This window comes from Macrobrachium nipponense, chromosome 30 (genome assembly GCF_015104395.2).
Source record: "Macrobrachium nipponense isolate FS-2020 chromosome 30, ASM1510439v2, whole genome shotgun sequence".
In the NCBI taxonomy this organism is placed as follows: Eukaryota; Metazoa; Arthropoda; class Malacostraca; order Decapoda; family Palaemonidae; genus Macrobrachium; species Macrobrachium nipponense.
Genome location: NC_087218.1, coordinates 32337279 through 32357105, shown reverse-complemented (window position 1 = coordinate 32357105; position 19827 = coordinate 32337279). Strand labels below are relative to the sequence as shown.

At 40.8% G+C, this 19827-nt stretch overlaps 2 protein-coding genes across 2 annotated transcripts in view; one reads left to right on the top strand and one right to left on the bottom strand.

Annotated features, from left to right (window-relative positions):
- Positions 1 to 8759, bottom strand: part of LOC135202409 (serine/threonine-protein kinase Genghis Khan-like) — a 366963-nt gene extending 358204 nt beyond the window's left edge. The window contains 1 exon segment of the mRNA XM_064231803.1: positions 8650 to 8759. The gene's annotated coding sequence lies outside the window, so the exon portion shown is untranslated.
- A 4164-nt stretch (positions 8760 to 12923) lies between these two features.
- The window catches only part of LOC135202408 (histone acetyltransferase KAT8-like), a 231712-nt gene continuing 224808 nt past the window's right edge, over positions 12924 to 19827 (top strand). Inside the window, exon 1 of the mRNA XM_064231802.1 lies at positions 12924 to 13165. Within this exon, the coding sequence (XP_064087872.1) occupies positions 12964 to 13165 (202 nt within the window). The 5' untranslated portion in view covers positions 12924 to 12963. The remainder of the gene's footprint in view (positions 13166 to 19827) is intronic.

Below are 19827 nucleotides of genomic sequence, written 5' to 3'. Positions count from 1 at the left end.
AATCTGTACATGGAATACTTTGAAACTACAGTAATAAATGCAATAAAACCCAAAAACATGCTGTGGATGATATCCTAACATTTGGGATAATAGGTTGGGCAATTTTAATGAATTCCTCTCGAAATTAAACGCATTAGTGCCCAGCATCAAATTTAAAGTTGAATGGAAAACAGAAAACAAAATTCCTTTTCTTGATGTTTTAATAATCAGAGACACGACAGAATATATATATATATATATATATATATATATATATATATATATATATATATATATATATATAATGTGTGTGTGAATCTTACCTCATCACTTTATTCAAATGCACTCATTAAGCTATCTCATGAGAACTCTCATCACTCAGGCAGGATCAGTTTGAGTTACCCTGCCCCAACTGCAGCATCATTTGGTATTAACTGTACTGTAGACTGAATTGCAAACCAATTTACGTAAGAATCGACTTCTGACATGCATGCAAGAACCTAACCCCATTGTAACTCAATGCCTGATTGTACGTAATATATGCTATTACATAAATGATTAAAATGTATTAGTAGAAGTACATTATGGTAAAAAGATTGAAATAATGATTGTACATTACATTACAGTACTAAGTAGGCACTTTTATATAGCAAAGGTTTGATAGTATACCCTACCCAGTATGTTGGCCACTTTCCAAGGTTCGACTTACATCCATTCTGACTTACAACCAGTGGGTTGGAACCAAACTTGGTTGTAAGTAGGATAGTACCTGTATACATATATACAGGCAGACCCTGGGTTACGACGGGTTCAGCTTACGACGTTCCGAGGTTAAGGCGTTTCTTAATTATATTCATCAGACATTATTTCCAGGGTTACGACGCCTACAACACTGATCTGGCAGATAAAATATGACCCCAAACATTAAAAATAATCAATATTTGAAGGTTTTTTTTTTACGAAAAATGCAATAAGAATGCAGTTTACATAGTTTTCAATGCACCCAAAGCATTAAAAGTAAGGTTTTTTTTAGTATTTTTTACAATGTTCCGGCTTACGACGTGTCTCAAGAACGAAACCCCTGCTGTAACCAGGGGACTGCCTGTGTGTGTGTGTGTGTGTGTGTGTGTGTGTGTGTGTGTGTGTGTGTGTGTATATATATATATATATATATATATATATATATATATATATATATATATATATATATATATATATATATATATATATATAAAATTAGAACTATAATCTTCTTGAGCATCTGTTGAAGGAAGATCTTTTCTCTGATATCTGAATCCATCCCAGGCACCCTTGAGATGTTCATTACCTCTCTATGTTTAATGAAGGCAGACTCCACCATCTGGCTTCTGTACTGACATTTGCTGCTATAAATTATATCTGCCAAATTCCATTTTATTCTGTGGTAGTGGTTATTTATATGGTTAAAAATAGCCGAGCTCTGTTGACCATACCTGACTGACTGTTTATGTTGCATTATACTCTGAGGAATGAATCTCCTGTAAAACTGATATAAGATTGGTCACAGCCCAGGCATGGGTTTTCGTACACTCCTGTGTCTTTGGGGATTGATTTTTTGGACATTAATCAGGGACTTGGCTAGGGTATTTGGGTAGGTAAAGGCAAAAGGATTAGATTTTCTGAGAGTCAGTGTCACCGTCTTAATCCTGTCCAGGTGTGGGATTTTTATTTAATTGTTGGGTGTCTCTCTGGTCTCGTCTTGAGGGGGTCGGCAGATACTTATGTTTGCTTTAACAATTGTTTTCTCAATTATATGGTCAGGATACCTTAAAGACAAAAGCTGCTTACGAGTTAGTTCAAATTCCTTTCCCATGTAATCTGGGGAACAAATTCGTAAGGCTCCTAAGAATAGATTGCTGGCTATGCCTAACTTGATAGAAATGTCATGATAACTAGTAGTGAATGTATAAAAGTGAGAATGTTGGTTTTCTGCATATGGTAAATTTGTATTCAGTCGTGTCTCTAATTAGTATTAAAATGCAAGAAAAGGAATTTTGTTGTGTGTTTCCCATTCAACTTTAAATCTGATGCTGGGCACTAATGCATTTAATTCGCTCCTTTAGTTATGATGACAATTATCAAACAGTCTTACCATACACAACTCTGCAATATTACGACCAAAATTAATCATTCTAATAGTTTTCTCTATGAATCTTACCTTTTTACACTGAGAGCAATTATTCCTTTCTTGTGTTGCTTCAGTTACTCCTCATCCATCCAAACCTTACACAGCCCTGTTCAATTATTCAATCACTATTATCACCCTAAAGCAATATTTCAAATGTAATCACTCAAACAAATTCTGACAACAGCAGCAGAGAAATGCAAAGAAAACGAATGGTGGCGAACACTAAACAAAAAGATATTGCAAATCAAAGGTTATAGTACTTGTAAAAAGAATATAATACAAATAAAATGAATAGCAGTAGACACATTAGACAAAGATACTGCACACACACGCACACTTGTAAAAATCTTCAGTTTCTGGACAGTGCAGAATGTTAATTACACTGCATATTGCATCTGACCTACCAGCCCACTAAAATGTAAATGAAGAAATGATGAAGGACCAAATCCATGAAAATGTAAGGATAAACATTTTATGCAGTGACCCCAGAAAATGAGAGCTTCACCTACGTATTCCCATCTGCTAAAACTTGGAACATAAGAATGTGCTAATACGATCAACTACCTTCTTTATTTTTATGGCTAAGTGAGGTTATATACAACATTGCACCCACACATAACTGCTTTGATTTCATGTAGTATATTCAAATACTGTATACAAATAATAAAAATAATAATTAATAATAATATATCCATTATTTCAGCTGAGGGCCATATACTCGTATATGGAATATACAAATGCATATATATCCCTTAAAATTTTTTCCGCAGTTTATAATTAAAATAATAATGAGCACATAAAAAGTCATGAAAACAATGAAGTACAGTAAAAGGAAGGAAAGTTAAATAGTATAAAGTAAGAGTAAAAAAATGAAAAAATAATTCAGTCAAATTAATCAAGCCAACTAGAACACAGGACTAAACTTTTAAAATTCTGTTCAAGGAAATAAATAATTCACAACTCTTTCATTTAAAAGGAGGGAATATCGTCCTGTCAACGTCTGCTCAACAATAATTAGCATACATAGTACTGTGCTTGTGCAGTCATTTCATGTTAATTTTCTGTGCTACAATACTGATTTTGGCCTCATTTTAAACATGAACAGTCAAAATTTATTGCATTATGTTAAAAAGACACAATGATTAAGACTGCAGGGATAGAATGAGGAGCTCGAGTTGTAACAAAATAAAACCTTCCATGCGCTGCATAAAAATACCATACATCTACTATTTAACCCCACTGAAAAGCATTAAAATATAAATGAGTAAGATTAAAAAATCTTTGGGGCTGTCAACAATTTTGAAGATGATTTACAGTAGCATCTAATGTTTCAACTATATTTATTAACATTTAGGGGTATGCTACATTTAAACAGGTTAACATCAGTCTAAATGTAGTAAAAAAATAAATTGTTATAATAAACAATTGCAAGATTCACATTTTTTCATAAGTTATATGATAGTGCATGCAAAACAAGCTGAACACAGTTAAATGTGCCAATCTATAAAATTTGAGCATAATCCACACACACATACTTTCATGAATATGTAGGATGCTAGGTGATCAAAGCAACAATTCCTTAATTCTTTTCTGCCATCATAAATAATGGTGCATTGAAATAAGTTCTCAAGATTCATATACGTACATATAAAGGGTGTAACACGAGTTTAAGCAAAGATTTTAGGAAATGAATGAAAAAGTCATTCTGAACAAAAAATGTTCTATGAACATATGCATTTTGAGGCATCGTTAGCCGGCAGAGTGAATTTTTAAAATAACTGTTATCATTAAATGGTCAAGGTGGGACATACAGGATGTCTGAGTAGTCAACGGACATGAGGGTGAGGGTGGGTGGAGCCGATGATCAGTTCACTCGTTACTCTAAAAAGCCTTGCTTCTCCGTTAAGAGTGTGTCCAGGTTTTACAAGAATCATATTCCTTATTCATTTTGTGTGCAAGAAACTGGAGATAATGCCTTACCATTCAAGTAATGTGGAATATGCGGAGATGTTTATTTGTGGGTTTTGCAACAGTGAACTCCACTGTTATAGAAAAAGGAAATTGGCGATTAGGCCAATTTGAATAAAATACTTCTAAATTAAATACAGCAAAATCCCTGGACCTCAACCGTATTAGAAGTCAACATAATCGGGTTTCAACACCAAATTTTAAGTAAATTTTGCATTTGAGTTTGAACAAAATTCCGGAATTTGACCAGGGTGCCCATATGATGTTTGTCAACAAAACTGTTTCATTCAACCACCACTAGTCAGTGTTGTTAGTGGCGTTTTGTGTTACCAGATCACATTTGATGCTAAACTGCATATGAAATTATACTAATATGCTACATCTATCAAAATTATGCTTGTGGGAAGATAAAATTATGCTAACTTAGATCTCGCTTCCCATTTATTGTTAAACTCTACATGTAATTATGCTAAATCTATCAAAATTATGCTAAGATCTCACTTCCCAATTTATATGGAATTATGCTAAATTTAGCAAAATTATGCTAGTGGGATGACAAAATTATGCTAACTTACTTCTCACTTCCCATTTGATGCTGAACTCTATATGAAATTATGCTGATATTATACTTAGATCTCACTTCAAACCTGCGTTTAGATTTTCTTATGTGACAGATTGATAAATCTAATTTATTAAAAATTATGTACGCTATTTTATCAAAATCAGTCAGGTATGTTTGTTATTTTTAACAATTCAATGTACTATATTTATGCCAAACTTCACAAAATTATGCTCAATGGGTTATTATGCCAAATATGCTACGTAACAAAATTTGCCTCAAATATGCTAAAAGCATCTGGTAACATTGGTGGGGGTGTAGCTACGCTTTGTTTAAAACTTGATCACTATGCTGCTATTGTTTTGGTATGCCCACAGTTTTTGTTTTTGTGGGAGTTCCTTGGTGTAAGCAAGCATCCATCCTTGATTTTTTTAGACATTCTTACTCTAAAACCTATGCACACACAAACACACGTATGCGTTTTGTAGTAAATGTAACGTTTACATGTAAGGTTTGGTAGTGAGAAAAAAAAGGGTCATAAAAATCATCAATTTATAGTAAAGTATGAAAAATATACAGGCTTTCGAACACTGTTCTGAGGTTTGGTAGTGAGAGCGATGTCATAAAAATCCCAAATTAATAGAAAAGGATAAAAAATATACAAAGGGTTTGGATATCAACGGTATTAACGTAAACACTGACTGAACAGTGTTCAAAAGTCTTTGTATATTTTACATAATAATATTCTACTTCATATTAGTATATAATTATGGATTTTTATGACACACTGTTCTTTATGAGATTGTGAATTTCTTCACAAGTAAGCGATTTGGTAGTAGCAAATGCAATCTTTATGCACTGTTAAGCTTCCTGGTAATGAAGAGGTTAGTAATTTGCTGCTGTAGAAGACGCATCCCTATTTTACAAGGACATTATATATAAAAAAAGTTTTTTATTTTCATAATATTTAACGAGATATTTTAAAAGTGATTTTGTACGTACAGTATGTATAGGTATGTATGTACAGAGTACACAGGTTTGTTTACATCCACTCAAGCCACAAGTGCCGACATGACTTTATGTAGACAAATTTTCGTAAATTATGATAACTATTCGGCTTCATTTTAATATTTTATTAATTTACTGCAACAGTTAGGCTTGTTTTTCAATGTTATATTATGTTAGCAACAAACTTTGTGCCTAACTGTTACCCTGCATTCTGTAGTGGCAGCCAGCTTATGGCGCCCAGTCAACCATTGGTAATAGAGCTGCATTGGATGTAGACCAGTTTTTTCTTATACAGTATACTAATTTAAAAATAACAAATATAAGTCAAATTTGATATTTATTTAACTCTGAACTTGTTTAATTGTAATTTGTCTACTATTCTGTATAATAAGGCAAGATTAGGGTAATAATGGGTGGTCAAGAACAGATTAACCCATTTTCTGTTATTTCTTATGGAAAATATTAAGATTTAAAAAAAATTTAAACATTGACGCCTCTTCTGGAAGATTATCATTGAGGTCCGGGGCTCTACAGTAAAAGAGGAGGAGGAGGTGGAGTAGGACTTGTTCCATTTTAGGTAAATGTCTTTTGCATGACGAGTCCAATGACTCCTCAAGCTGGTCCTAGTACCAGTCTTCCATAAGCCAACAAGTCTTCAATAATGGTAAAAGTTATGTTAAATGTTCATTTATCCATTTCATTAGTCATTTATATTTATTTCTCATTGTTTTCTGTATGTAAAACTATATTATCTATAAAATATCTTTTAAAAATATTTGTGGGTGTCTGGAATGGATTAATTGGATTTACATTATTCCTTATGGGCATTATTACTTCCATTTTCATATGATTCAGACTTTATCAGACTCTGCAACTGATTATACGTACAAAATCCGAGGCTCTACTGTATACACTTATATTGCAAGAAAATTTCCACATCTCAAATAAATGGTGTATGAAAAAGCATTTTTTTTTATAATTCATATTCAAAACTGATCACATTAACTTTAAACTTAGTCCATTGAAAAAATTGTCCACCTCTAAAATGTGGTGCAAAGACAAAGCCTTCTTTCATGTGTAATTCGCATTTTCAAAAGTGACCACAATTATATTGCAAGAAAATGTTCACATCTTACAAATGTGGATAAGACAAAGTATTTTTTTTTCAATATGTGATTCACAGTCAATTGTGACCAGCAGGTTCATTCAAAATTTTTAATCAAGAAAAAACTTACAGACAACAAAATAAAAAATAAATAAATACAACAACTTTAAACTTTAAAAACTCCATCAGAAATGGAGTGTGTGCCATTTCCTTATATGCATCATAACCAGGTCCTGATCCTAGCACAAATGGATGACTTTTTATTTTGGTAACCCCTGCACTCCTGGTCTGTACCAAGAGGGTGGGGGGGGGGGCATTGTCAGGACCCCCTAAAAATTTGTTCTGGAAGTCTGTATTTTCTGCAAATATCCTTTCATTGAACTGTATTTACGAAGTATTAAATAACAATCTTTTGTTTTTTTGACTTTTTTAAAATTTTGTTATTAAACATTAACATCATCGTTTAGTAGTCAAAAATACAAGAGTAATAATACTAATATGATATAGGCCACCATATTTGTAAATGATTTTAAGAAAAATTCTGTTAACCAAGGTCAGTACTTTGAATAACAACTAATCAGGCAGAAGGGCATATACCACATACCCAATTTTTCTTTCTAATAGTATAACTAAAATAACAATTTCAAGTATTTCATCTTGTATATACCTATACATTATATGCAATGACATTTATAGAAGAAAATGTCCACTTTTGGGAAAAACGACCCCCTCCCCCATAAACAAAAAATAAAAAAAACACTGGATACTAGCCTGCACTCAAGCAATTTCTTAGAGGAATAGGTATGTAAGAAATCAAATATACTGAGCTGCATATATAACTAACTGTTAATAAACTGCTACCGAAAACGTATAGTACCTAATGTGTGAAATACATAGGACATCATTTAATGTCATATGCAAAGAGTAAGAAAATACAAAATGTCTGAGCATCATAACTGAAATACTAAACTTACTACTACCTATATCTGTTAAGTCGGTATTCCTCTAAAATAGGCCTAGGCTAAATATCACCCGAAAACATAGACTAAGTGGTTCTTAATTAGTTTATATCAAGATATTTCACCGACTGTGGCAAATACCTAGGTGACGAACTAAGAACCCATTTATCCACAATTTCATCGTGATTTCCAAATACTAAGTTAACAAAATAAGGAACCCACTTATCCCCAAAATTTTTATCACGGACCACGAGTGAAATTTTCATCGAAACACTAAACCTTTCGAGTTGTTGCACCTGGGCTACTACCAAGTATATTCGACTTACTTCAAGTTGCAATAACTTCCTACCGTGGTCTGAAAAATGCCGACGGGGAATACTAGTAGTAGTACAAAACGCAGCGGCAGGATTCAGGCTGCGGAGAAAGAATAGTCCAAGCATAATGTGGGCCAGAGTTCAGGGTCCTATAATAATTCCATGTCTGTCTCCCTTGCCGCAACCAACTCTGACCAAACGAGCGAGTGTGAGGAGGAGAAGGAAGAATGAAGAGGAGGAGGAAGTCGGCCCCTTCCTCTCCTGAGCACTTTCCCGTGGCGAAAAGGAATTCGGCAAAATGAAAACTCCAAAGCTTTGGCCGTTTTCACGAAAGGAACAAGGCACTGGAAATGATGATATTTTCTTCGAGAAAATACAGTTGGCCATGAGAGTGAGACAAAAGGGGAGAGAAAGATTTGTGTACGAGAGAGCGAGTGAGAGAGGAGGGGCTTTGAGCCGACAACTACTACAGCTGGCCTCCTCCACTATCACTTCTGAATCGATATTGCTGTTAAACAGGGCTTTTTACTGCTTTTACCACCTCCCATCGATGCACACAAACTACAAACGTGTCTCGGTAAGTGACTTACCCCATTGCTCTCGTAAAATCACCAGATTTTTACGTATTTTCCATCGTTTTGCCTCGGTTAAACCTCAGTAGAGTCCACTAACCCCCCAGGCAAACCCCTACTGGCCACTCTCCGGACTACAGCTATAGACGAATGAACCCTTCTTTTACTCAAGTCTCATCAAACAAAAGAGGATCGCAGTATATCTAACATTACTATTAAAATTCTCTCTCTCTGTTTCTTATCGATTCTTGTAAAGGTTGCGGGTTTGAGATACTAATCTCTTGGACTTTGAATGTGTTATGATAGGGGCGGATCTATGAGGAAATCTGCAGCGTCAGGCATTGGCGAAAAATATCTAAAATTATTTTGACCGTCATTATGCATATGAAATGAACAATGTGATCGTGTGGCAGATATATACAAAGCTAGGGAGTTTGATATCTTTAACGGAGTCCTTCGTTTGTTCTGAATTACACATTTTCAATATTATTTTTAGCTTTTCGAATTGCATCACCGGATTTCTGTAAAGTTGGTTACACCAAATAAAAATAAAAAAGAAATTGGGCTAAATTATTAAATTAAAAAAAAAGCAGGATAGTGAAAAATAAGGCATTTATATCTATGTGACATGTAGGTATAAAATGAATCGAGGGATTTTTTAGTCTTACATTTTAATTTCCAATAGGTAGTAATACAACAAATAAAGATTTGAAAATAATAATGCAGCGAGGGATAATATATATTATAACTAATATATATATATATATATATATATATATATTCATTTTCTTCCTCCCGCATTTACTCTCATAACGTTATTCTTTCGTAAATTTGTACTTAACTGTTTCCTTACGAGCACTGTCAGAATCTTGTGATAGTTTGTGTAGTTTTTCATCATTATCATGACTGGGCGTAGTATCGTTAGCAAGCACCAACTTTTCCACAATCCATTAAAACTATTTTTTTAATCTACAACTTTTAACCTTTCTTCTTGTTTCCTTTTCTATCCTTTAATATCACATAATCCCAAAAGTTATTGGACTGCATTAGAGACAAAATACCCTCTTTTTCCTCTGACCCACTTTTCCATAAAGCTATTCACGCTTCCACCACTATAGTCTTGCACATGCAATTATCTCTTCCGTCATCAACGCTTTCAATTTCTCTCAGCCACTTGTCTTCATATTAACTTTCTGTATTTGTTCCTTGTATGCTATGTGCATCACTTACAGCCATTTCCGATGAATTTCAAGCTTCTCACATCTGTTGCATAACTAATAGTAAATCCACATACCTTCTTCCTTCTTTTGACCCACACTCTTCTGTCATATGTGTTATTTCCTTAGTGTTCTACCAATACACCTTTGATAGTAAACCAAGTGACATTATGCAGTCATTTCAACCCCAACTTTTTAATGGTAACTTCTACAATCTTCCACTGTCACTCTGCACGCATTCCTGAACATGCCTTTTGGCGACAACAATAAATTTCTACTTACATTTTTTATTCTGAGATCCATTTGCTTATCATTCATTCTCTCTACATTTCTTTCTTGTTAGGACAACTTCTCATCCTCCCTGAAGTTTTTGCCCGCCTTCTCCTCTCTCTCTTTTCGATTTTCTCAAACTTTCTACTTGGCTAGTTGCCATAACCATACTCCATTATAGTTCCTCATTTTCACAGGTCATTTGGAGGTACCAGAGAAAACACACGTACTGCAGAAGATTTCGCATAGGCCTATAGCGCTAACTGTAATTAACAGCAGTTCTTGAGAGAGGAGAGAGAGAGAGAGAGAGAGAGAGAGAGAGAATGTTATTCTCCAGGCAAGCAATTATGATGAAAAATTGTAGTCTGACAGAAAAAAGGCAGATAGGAATTTGAGCTAAATAGAGACAATGACAACGGCCTAAATATCTAATAAAGACAAATTATTCACAATAAATAGTATATAATCCAAGAAAGAGTTACTTTTTATATTATCTCGCTCTTGCCATTCTTATTTTAAGACCATCTGTGTGCAAATGTACAAGACAATTAAAGGATATATAGGGCGGCAAATGACCACATCCAAATTTTCCAAAAACAATAAAGACTTTTTTCACAAGATACACTTAATCATAGAAAATATATTAAACATACATATACAAAGAAAATATCTATAAGGCAACTAACTTGTATTTAAGTCAATGATTGTATCTTTAAGGTCATTCTTAAATGGCAGATTCCGTCAGTCTGCTAAGTAAAGGACGTTGAGTCAAAAGATTTCACAGCACTCCACTGTTTCACTATCCTTCGTGGCTTCTACCTTATATATATATTATATATATATATATATATATATATATATAATATTATATATATATATGTATATATGTATACAGAATCACGAAAGTTAGGAAGTGATAAATCCATAAATAAAGATAAAATGCCACGAAGAAAAATAAACGAAGGAGTCTGCGAGATCTTTCGGCTGAAAAGCCCTTTACTGAAGCTGCTTCAGTAAAGGGCTTTTTCAGCCGAAAGATCTCGCAGACTCCTTCGTTTATTTTCCTTCGTGGCATTTATCTTTATATATATATATATAGTGGTATATATCATATAGATATATATATATATATATATATATATGTGTGTGTGTGTGTGTGTGTGTGTGTGTATGTGTATTATGTATGTATATATAGTGAGTGTGTGTGTGTGTGTGTAGTATGTGTATGTATGTACTATGTATATATAGTGAGTGTGTGTGTATGTAGAATCTACTGGTCACTTTTACCAGATACATACGTAATTGTAATAGCCACAGGGCCCTCTTAAATTCTCGAATTCTTCGCGCTATTTTGGATTCGCTTGTCACTACAAAACCTTAAGATCCAAGTGGAAGGTATATCAAGAAATTATGATGTCCGGTAGCGGGAAACGAGCCCGGGTCCCATAAACACAACAAGGTTACGTTGCCTACCTAAACACGAGAATTATAGCATTTTTTAGTTTGCGATACCTGGCATTTTTAGATGTACGTATTGGAGCTGGAATAGACCTATCACATATGTTTTCTTCTTGTTTTAATCATTGTTTACTTTCGAAATCAACGAGCACATTTAGCCATTGAGTTGGTACCGTAACATCCATCAATCAGTCAATATCATCTTCTCTCTCTCTCTCTCTTATGAGGTTCTAATTCTTTTAGAAACTAATAAAGATAAATTAGTAAAGATAAAAAAATCTATTCAGCCTCCCCATGCGTTGATCCTTCTTGCTTTGTGCGTTAAAAATGTCGATTTACAAAGGGGCTAGTGACACAGTTGCTTGAGTTTTGCAGATTTTACGAATAATAACAAACTTCACTCGGTGTTATTTAAAATCTCCTTCCTTGAAAGTAAAGACTAAGTATATCATACACTTAGAAATCCTACAATTGCTTCCTCTGAGGCAAGGAAACACCAAGCTCAGCTGAAATGAATACAGGAAAAAAAAGATAATTTAATATTTTCTAAAGAAGCACGTTGTAATTTTGTAACATGTAGTACAGACACGTAAGATCACATTTTGTGGAACAAAGCAGATTTTATCATTATTTTTATTTTTTTTAGATAATATATTAGTTTTTTTTTCAATGGGCGAAGACGTTAAATGGTTTCATTGTAAAATTAGATCAAGATTAGTGTTAAATAAATTATTATTAGTCCGTCTTTCCACAGCTGTATTTCCCTATTATGAAATTTAAAGCACCAATAAAGGGACATTCTAATGATAGTATTTTTCATTCACTTCTATAGTCACAGATATATAGGTTTATGAATATTTCACACAGTTTGGCATGGAATAGTGAAGAATTTATCAGGCCTGTTGTCGATAAGCATGTTTTTTTATATGAGGTATAATGTTCTAAAGGGTCCACAATAATACAAAGTGTAAAAAGTCCGTGTATAATTTTGAAGACTTTACTGAAAGCTTTCGAACCCTTCCCTGGGTTCATCTTCAGTCCAAATGAACAAAAAGTTACAACAAGTACAGAGTAAATGACGTATAATTTTAATGCTCCAAGAGTCTGCGTCTCTTATGTAAATTGGATCAACTTTAGTGTTATGAATAAACTACCATATCGTCTCCCGATAGCTAGTATATACCTCCGTTTACGAAATTTTAATCCTCAAGGGACATTCTAAACGTATTTTTAATTTTTAATTTATATCTAAAGTCACAGATGCCAAGTTTAATGAAAAATTCATTCAGTTCGTTATTGAAATATCGAAGAATTTATTAGGCCTGTTGTCAGATTTGGCGGGAGACGAAAATATTTTAGGGTCGTGAGTCGTGACGTATAGTAAACAATGGCTACTATGGCGACTAACACCGAACCAAAACCCATTGAATCGCCCCCGACGAAGCCCAGTTGCGGGGCCGATAAGGAAAATGAACCCATACAGATTATCGACAACGATAAAGAAAAAGAGGATAAAGAGGAGAAGGGAGATGATATAAAGCTGAACATCGGCGAACAGTACATGGTCAGACGGGCTGACGAAACCTGGCGTAAGTTTCCATCGTCGAAGTGGCCTTAGCTAGTATTTAAAAGCCTCTATCTAAGAATTACAATTATTTGTGCATCATATGACCTCTGAATCATGTATATGGGTCAGGTCTTTTTAGGGTAGGTATTCAGGACAATACATAGGTAGTACATACTAGGCCTAGACGATAGCGTAGCTGAGGTGTCCAGTCCTTGACTAGCCTAGTACTAGGGTAAAAAACCGCATGGTACAGGGGAGGACCATGTACGATCAACGTTTACAACCCCAAAAAAAGTACGTTACAACGCGTCCTGACATCGGAGATGGGCATCAGTCGCGACTTGTTGCTGGTGAGAAACGGAGCTAAAGACCTCTACTCTCCCTTCGAAGTAGTATAAGTATTTTCTCCAAAGTTAGAAATTAAGGCCAAATTTTAAGATTTAAACAGAGGGTAGTGAAATGGTGGTACAAGGCAGTCCAAATCTCACCAAATTGCGTTCAACATTTTTACTTAGAACTCAAAATATTTAAAAGATTGACGCCATCTCGATGTTTACGGAGTTGCTTGTGTCAATAAACTTCCCATTTCCTGTGATAAATCCGCACACCACTTGCACCCACAGACGCTGGGGCACTTTCATCACAATAATCGGAACACGGTCCCTAACCGGCTTGTTTGTTAGTAGTAAACAACTGTTTTGGTAGAAGACGACGACGAAGCGTGCACTTTGATAATTTTTAAAATAAATAGTAAAACATCAATAATTTTACATATTTATGATGATTAATTTGAAAATATTCGTTATTGAAAAAGTAACTCGATTCTGACTCAAATTTAGGTAGTAATTATTTTTTGGAATTAGAATGTTCGTTTAAGTCCTGTATTATGACGTCACGACATCTGGGCTTTCGTACCTGTTGTAAATAATTGCTTTACTCAACTTTCTTGCAGAACACTTTATCAGTTATTCTTGTAGATTATCAGATTATCAGCTATTCATGTACTAATTGTTATAATCGTAATGCACATATATATCTTTATTACTGTATTTACTTTTTGGATATATGAAGATGTTTTACTGCCGGATTACCACCGTAGTGTGACGCAATCGTTTTCGGTCCTTGGGCCTCTGTTTTCGCACCATAAGAAATTATGGGGCCGAATTTGCAATGACCAGAAATTCATTAAAAGAGGAAAGTTAGCATTGAGGGGCATATGTTTTGATTGAGAAAAATACAAATTTATTCAATAGCTAGCTTGTAAAAAATACTCTATTACAAAAAACTTGATTGACAACTAAGCAGCATACCTACTATGGGTTTCAGCGACAGTGCAAGCACGTTTTTGGGCAATACCTATTTCTGTAACGAACAATTGTATCAGAACGAGATTTTGTATAGTGCATTACACCCAGTGCCGTAATTTATAAGGGTATCGTGAATCACTAATCGTAAAGAATTTACGACACTTGTCCTTGTACCAAGAGACAAAAACTCCATTATGCAGAAATGGATACGAACACGCGTAAAAAGCTCCACCTACCCTCCTCCCCCCTCCACCGCCACGCCTTTCTTTCTTCGTTCCTTTGCCTCTCTCTCTCTCTCTCTCTCTCTCTCTCTCTCTCTCTCTCTCTCTCTCTCTCTCTCTCTCTCTCTCTCTCTCTCTCTCTCTCTGTTGCCATTCGGTATGTGTTGACCCTCCAAACTGGGTATAAGACTACACACAAAACGTTGAATTGTTCCGACACGGCATACAAACCTTCGGTCCTTTTACAATAGGAAGGTACTAGCGGCAGCTGGATAGGTCGTAAGCTTTCGAACAAGGGGTTCGGTAGTTAACTGCTTGTCCGACAGGCGCGCGCGCGCGACTGGGAGGTAAACAAATCACTTTTGCTTTCGGCCTCACAGCGAGTGGACGTGTGTGTTCGACGCTCTCTGCCCGCTTCTCGTCGTTTGCTTTCTTGAGTATATGGTTGTGTTTGTGTATGAAAGAATTCATTGTAAGTACAATCATTTCTCTCTTTTCATAATATTTGAAGTGTTTTTGATTAATGATGGAATCTCCTCGCCTCGCTACCCCACGGAGACTATGCCCGGGTACCGAAGGGCGTAAATGCGGGAAGTTCCGATCTTTCCCGGAGATAGACCCTCATATTTTGTGTGCTCGGTGTCGGGGGCGCGAATGCACCCGAGCCGAGCCATGTGATGTTTGCAATAATTGGTCGGAGGCGCAGTGGACTTTGTATGAGGGCAGGAAGAAGCGAAGGCCTGCAAAGGAGTCGTCGGAAAGCTCTCCCGCGACTCCTTTGGTGACGGACACTTCGTCTTCTTTCCTGCCCGCCCGCTCAACTTCCACGTATCGCGCCTTCCCCTTCGGGGGGGGTTGGGGGGGGGTTTCTAGGTCCTTCTCCTCTCCTGACTTGTGAGTGTGGAGGAGGGCGCTAGATACCCTGACGTCGAGTTGTACTCTGGGTCCTCTATCCGTTCGTCTTCACGCGAACGGGTAGAGGATCCCCCTAATCACCCGACTTTTGCCTCCTCAGGTGCGGTTGCCGCGAAGGATGACCTCGGACAGGTGTGGGCATCGTTGGGGCTGCAGGGCGTGCGAGTGTCCAGGGCTGCTCTACCATCTCGCTGGCTCCGTGGCGGTCACCCATGCTACGGTCACGACCACCACCACGACCCTTACAACACCAGGCTACGCTTCACCTCCCTCACCTGGTGTACACCCGCACGCGGTCTCTGGTGGCACCCACTACATCGGTGCAGGGGCCAGTCGCCGTACCTCGGGGGAGTGTGATGCCGCCACCTGGGGTTTGCCGTGCTGCCGCGACCGGACTTCGTGTGCCCGAAGAGCTCGCCCCTGGACCTCCCACCGGTACCTAGGATGTCTGTGCCGCTGGTCCGCCCATCTGGACCGCCTACACAGTCTGCCGTACCTGCCGTACCTGCCCAGCTGCTGTCCACGGACGTGACGTTGACCACTGCTGCCGTTCCTGTACCTGCTCCTGCTGTCTCTTCTGCCGTTCCTGTGATGCCTGCACCTGCTATGTTGTTCCTGTTCCTGGCGCCGCTGCTCCCGATGCTGATCTGTTCGGACAGGTGCGTCCGGGCCCTGTTGCTTCGGCAACAGCAGCCCCGGCTCCGCTCTGGATGGACAGATCTGACGTCGGTCCTGAGGAGGTTGAGCGAAGAAGAAGAAGAAGAGGAGGAAAGGTGTCGTCGTCGTCTTCATCGTCTTCTTCGTCGTCGTCGTCGTCTGCCGCCTCTTCCCCTTCTTCTTCTAAAGCTCCCCCGCCGAAGAAGAAGAAGGTCGCCTCCCCCCCCCTAAGAAGTCTCCTTCGGGAACTTCTAAGGGCCCGTCTCGCTCTGGTGAGACGGGGGGTTCTTCCTTCCGCTGGTCACCCTGCTCCTTCGGGGGCAGGACCCGTCTCTTCTTCCGCAAGGAAGAAGACTACGGGGACCAGAGGAGTGCCGGCTAACACCGGCACTTCCTCACCTGCTGTCAGTGGTTCGGCCACAGCAGCAGGGTCCGTCTCGGCCTCTCGTTCGCGAGAGGTACCGAGTGTACGGTCGCCTAACAGCGGCCGTACAGCCAAGAACCAGACCTCTGAGTCCGCTCAGCGTCAGGTTCACGGCACGGAGCGGAAGACTGGTGACAGCCGCTCACGCGACTCTCACCAGACCAGCTCTCGCTCTCGCGGCGAGCAGCTGGCTACCCGGGCGGACGTGACGGTCCATGACGGCCACTGGGCTGAGGCTGGGAAGAGGTCCCCCGTTCGCCGGCACCAGCCACGGCTGGTACCAGCGAACTGACGCACCGTGAGGATACGCACCGATCTACCGTGACAGTGGAGCTCGCCGGTCGCCTGACCGTCACTCTCACAGAGAGCGATCGGGTACGGCGACCAGCACCAGCTCCTCTGACACACGAGACCGGGGCCGCTGTTCTCGGTCCAGCCGTTCTCCACAGCGAGACGGCTCGACTAGGTCTGCAGCTCGATCGCCACCGCTTGGGTTTGGCGATCGCCTGCAGTCTTCCAAGCCCGCTGGTTCTGCCAGCGAGCGAGGGAGGGAGCGTCAGGTCGGCCTCTCCCATACCTTCAACCTCCTCGGGTTACACCGGGAGGGGCGAGGTATTGAGGAGTGATCGTGAGGGATGCGCCCCTCAGGATCCCACCACGTCGTCGTACGTACCAGGCACGGTTCTCGGGCCAGCCAGGTCGTACGCACAGGTGGTTGGAGGAGACCGAGAGGGGTCTGTCGCTGTTCCTCCCCTTGAGGGAGGAGGGTCTCGGGAGATGCTCCTGTTTGAGGGACTGGACGGTCCAACTCCGCAGGACGCAGTCACTCCTGAGATCCAGAGGAACTTTGCCGAGGTTATTGCGCTGATTCGTCAGCACAACGACCTCGGGGAAGGATCGCCGCTTCCACCATCCGAGCCCACGTCCCGGCTCGAGTCGTTCTGGGGCCCGAAGAGGGAAACCCAGAACGACGGTGGGTTTGCCGCGTTCTGAGCTTGCGGACTCAGTGCTGGACCAGGTTGAATCGCTTGTCTCCGGACAAGACGGTTCGCTCAAGTCTGGCAGGTCGAGCAAGCTGCTTCCACCTCCTCTGCTGCGACAGCGGCGTTTTTTTACGTGCCATCCGAAGACCCGATGCCGCCCAAACAGGTGAACCGGAGTTAGCCAGGCTGACTCCGGGTGTGTCTCTGCAGCAGCTCCTGTCCGAGAACCTGTGGTTCTCGCAGCAAGAGGCACTCGGCCTGGAATCTACCGCCATGGCAGCTTTCCAGGCCGTCTCCTGGCTAGATCTGTGGTCCCTCACAGTATCTAAGGTCCGCAGCCAACTCCGGGGGGGGAATTTCTCCCGAAGATGACTCGCCTTCAGGAGACTTTGCCAGTCGGGAGGAAGAGCCATCTCCTTCCTTGCCCACCAGACGGTGAACCTGTGGGCCAACCTGGTTCTCCGACGAAGGGACGCTGTCCTTACTCGGGTTTCCAGGTGCGGCCGGGCGTGAAGCGGCGTTGGGACTTCGCAACGGACCTTTACGGAGTTCCACGTCTCTCTTCCCAGGAGAGATGGTGGACGCTGCGGTGGACAGACGGCGCACTGACGACAGTGACCGTCTGGTTCACCAGGCAGTCTCGAAGGCTTCTGGGCAGCCTCGGACTGCGGCCAAGTCTAAGAGCTCGGCTAGCGCTTCCTCGGTGGCTAAGACGGTAGCTGCGTCGAAGCCCCGGGGAAAGACTCTGTCTTCTTCGACTTCTACCAAGGGGAGCCGTAACCAGCCCTCCTCCCAGCCCTCCTCCTCCCGTGGAGGCTCTGGGAAGAAGTCGAAGAAAGGGGGGAAACGCTAGGGACGGCGTTCCCCTCACCTGCTGCCGGAAGTGGGGGGGTGCCTGGCCAGCCATTGGGCAACTTGGCAGCGCTACGGCGCCGAGACCTGGATTGTAGATGTCCTTCGGGAGGGATATCTATTACCCTTCGAATCTCGGCCACCCCTCACCTCCAGCCCGGTCCAACAGCAGTCGTACGTTTTCCAGGGTGGTCATCGAAGGACGTAGCATTGAGACAGGAGATCAAGACCATGCTGAGCAAGAGAGCTGTAGAAATCGTCACGGATCAGTCACCGGGCTTTTTACAGTCGACTCGTTCCTGGTGGAAAGTCTACGGGAGGCTGGCGCCCCGGTGATAGATCTCTCTCCCCTGAACCGGTTTGTTCGCCAGACCCGGTTCACGATGGAGACGACACGCTCAGTGCTCGACTCCATCAGGGAGAACGATTTCATGCTTTCAGTGGACTTGAAGGATGCGTATTTCCAAATACCCATTCATCAGTCCTCCAGAAAGTACCATCCGCGTCATCCTCGACGGGACGGTGTACCAGTTCAGGGCACTTTGCTTCGGTCTCTCAACCGCCCCACAGGTGTTCACGCGAGTGTTCACTCTGGTGTCTGCTTGGGCCCATTCGCACGGGATACGTCTGATGAGGTATCTCGACGATTGGTTAGTCCTGGCGAGCTCCCGCTCGCAGTTGCTACAGGAACAGGGGATCGACTGCTCGATTCTGTCGCGATCTGGGGATCGTTGTGAACTTCGAAAAGTCCGATCTCGAGCCCAAGCAGAGGATGAAGTACCTGGGTATGCTGATCGACACGGTTAGACAGGGCGAGTCTTCCCCGCAGACTCGCGGATCAGCAGATTCAGGGAGGCAGCCAACCAGTTCCTGTCTCGGCAGGAACAACAGGTAGCTCAGCGATGGCAAGTCGTGATCGGACACCTGTCGTCACTCGAGAAGTTAGTCCCTCACGGGCGTCTTCACCTGCGGTCTCTTCAGTGGAGACTAAAGGAGAGTTGGTCACAGGCGACGGATCCCCAAGCTTTCCAGTGTCACTGACACAGGAGGTGAGGCAGGACCTAGCCTGGGGGTGGCTGGACGACAGGAACCTCTTAAGAGGAGTGGCCTCTGCGCACTCCCCCCCCGGACATGCAGCTGTTCTCAGACGCATCGACCGAGGGATGGGGCGCACACCTGGAGGAGTTGCTGACTTCAGGAGTGTGGGACGAGAACGACAAGCACCTTCACATCAATGTTACTGGAACTCAAGGAAGCGTTCCTCGCTCTCCAAGAGTTCCAGGACCGCTTGATGGGACACTCAGTGGTGTTGATGTGCGACAACA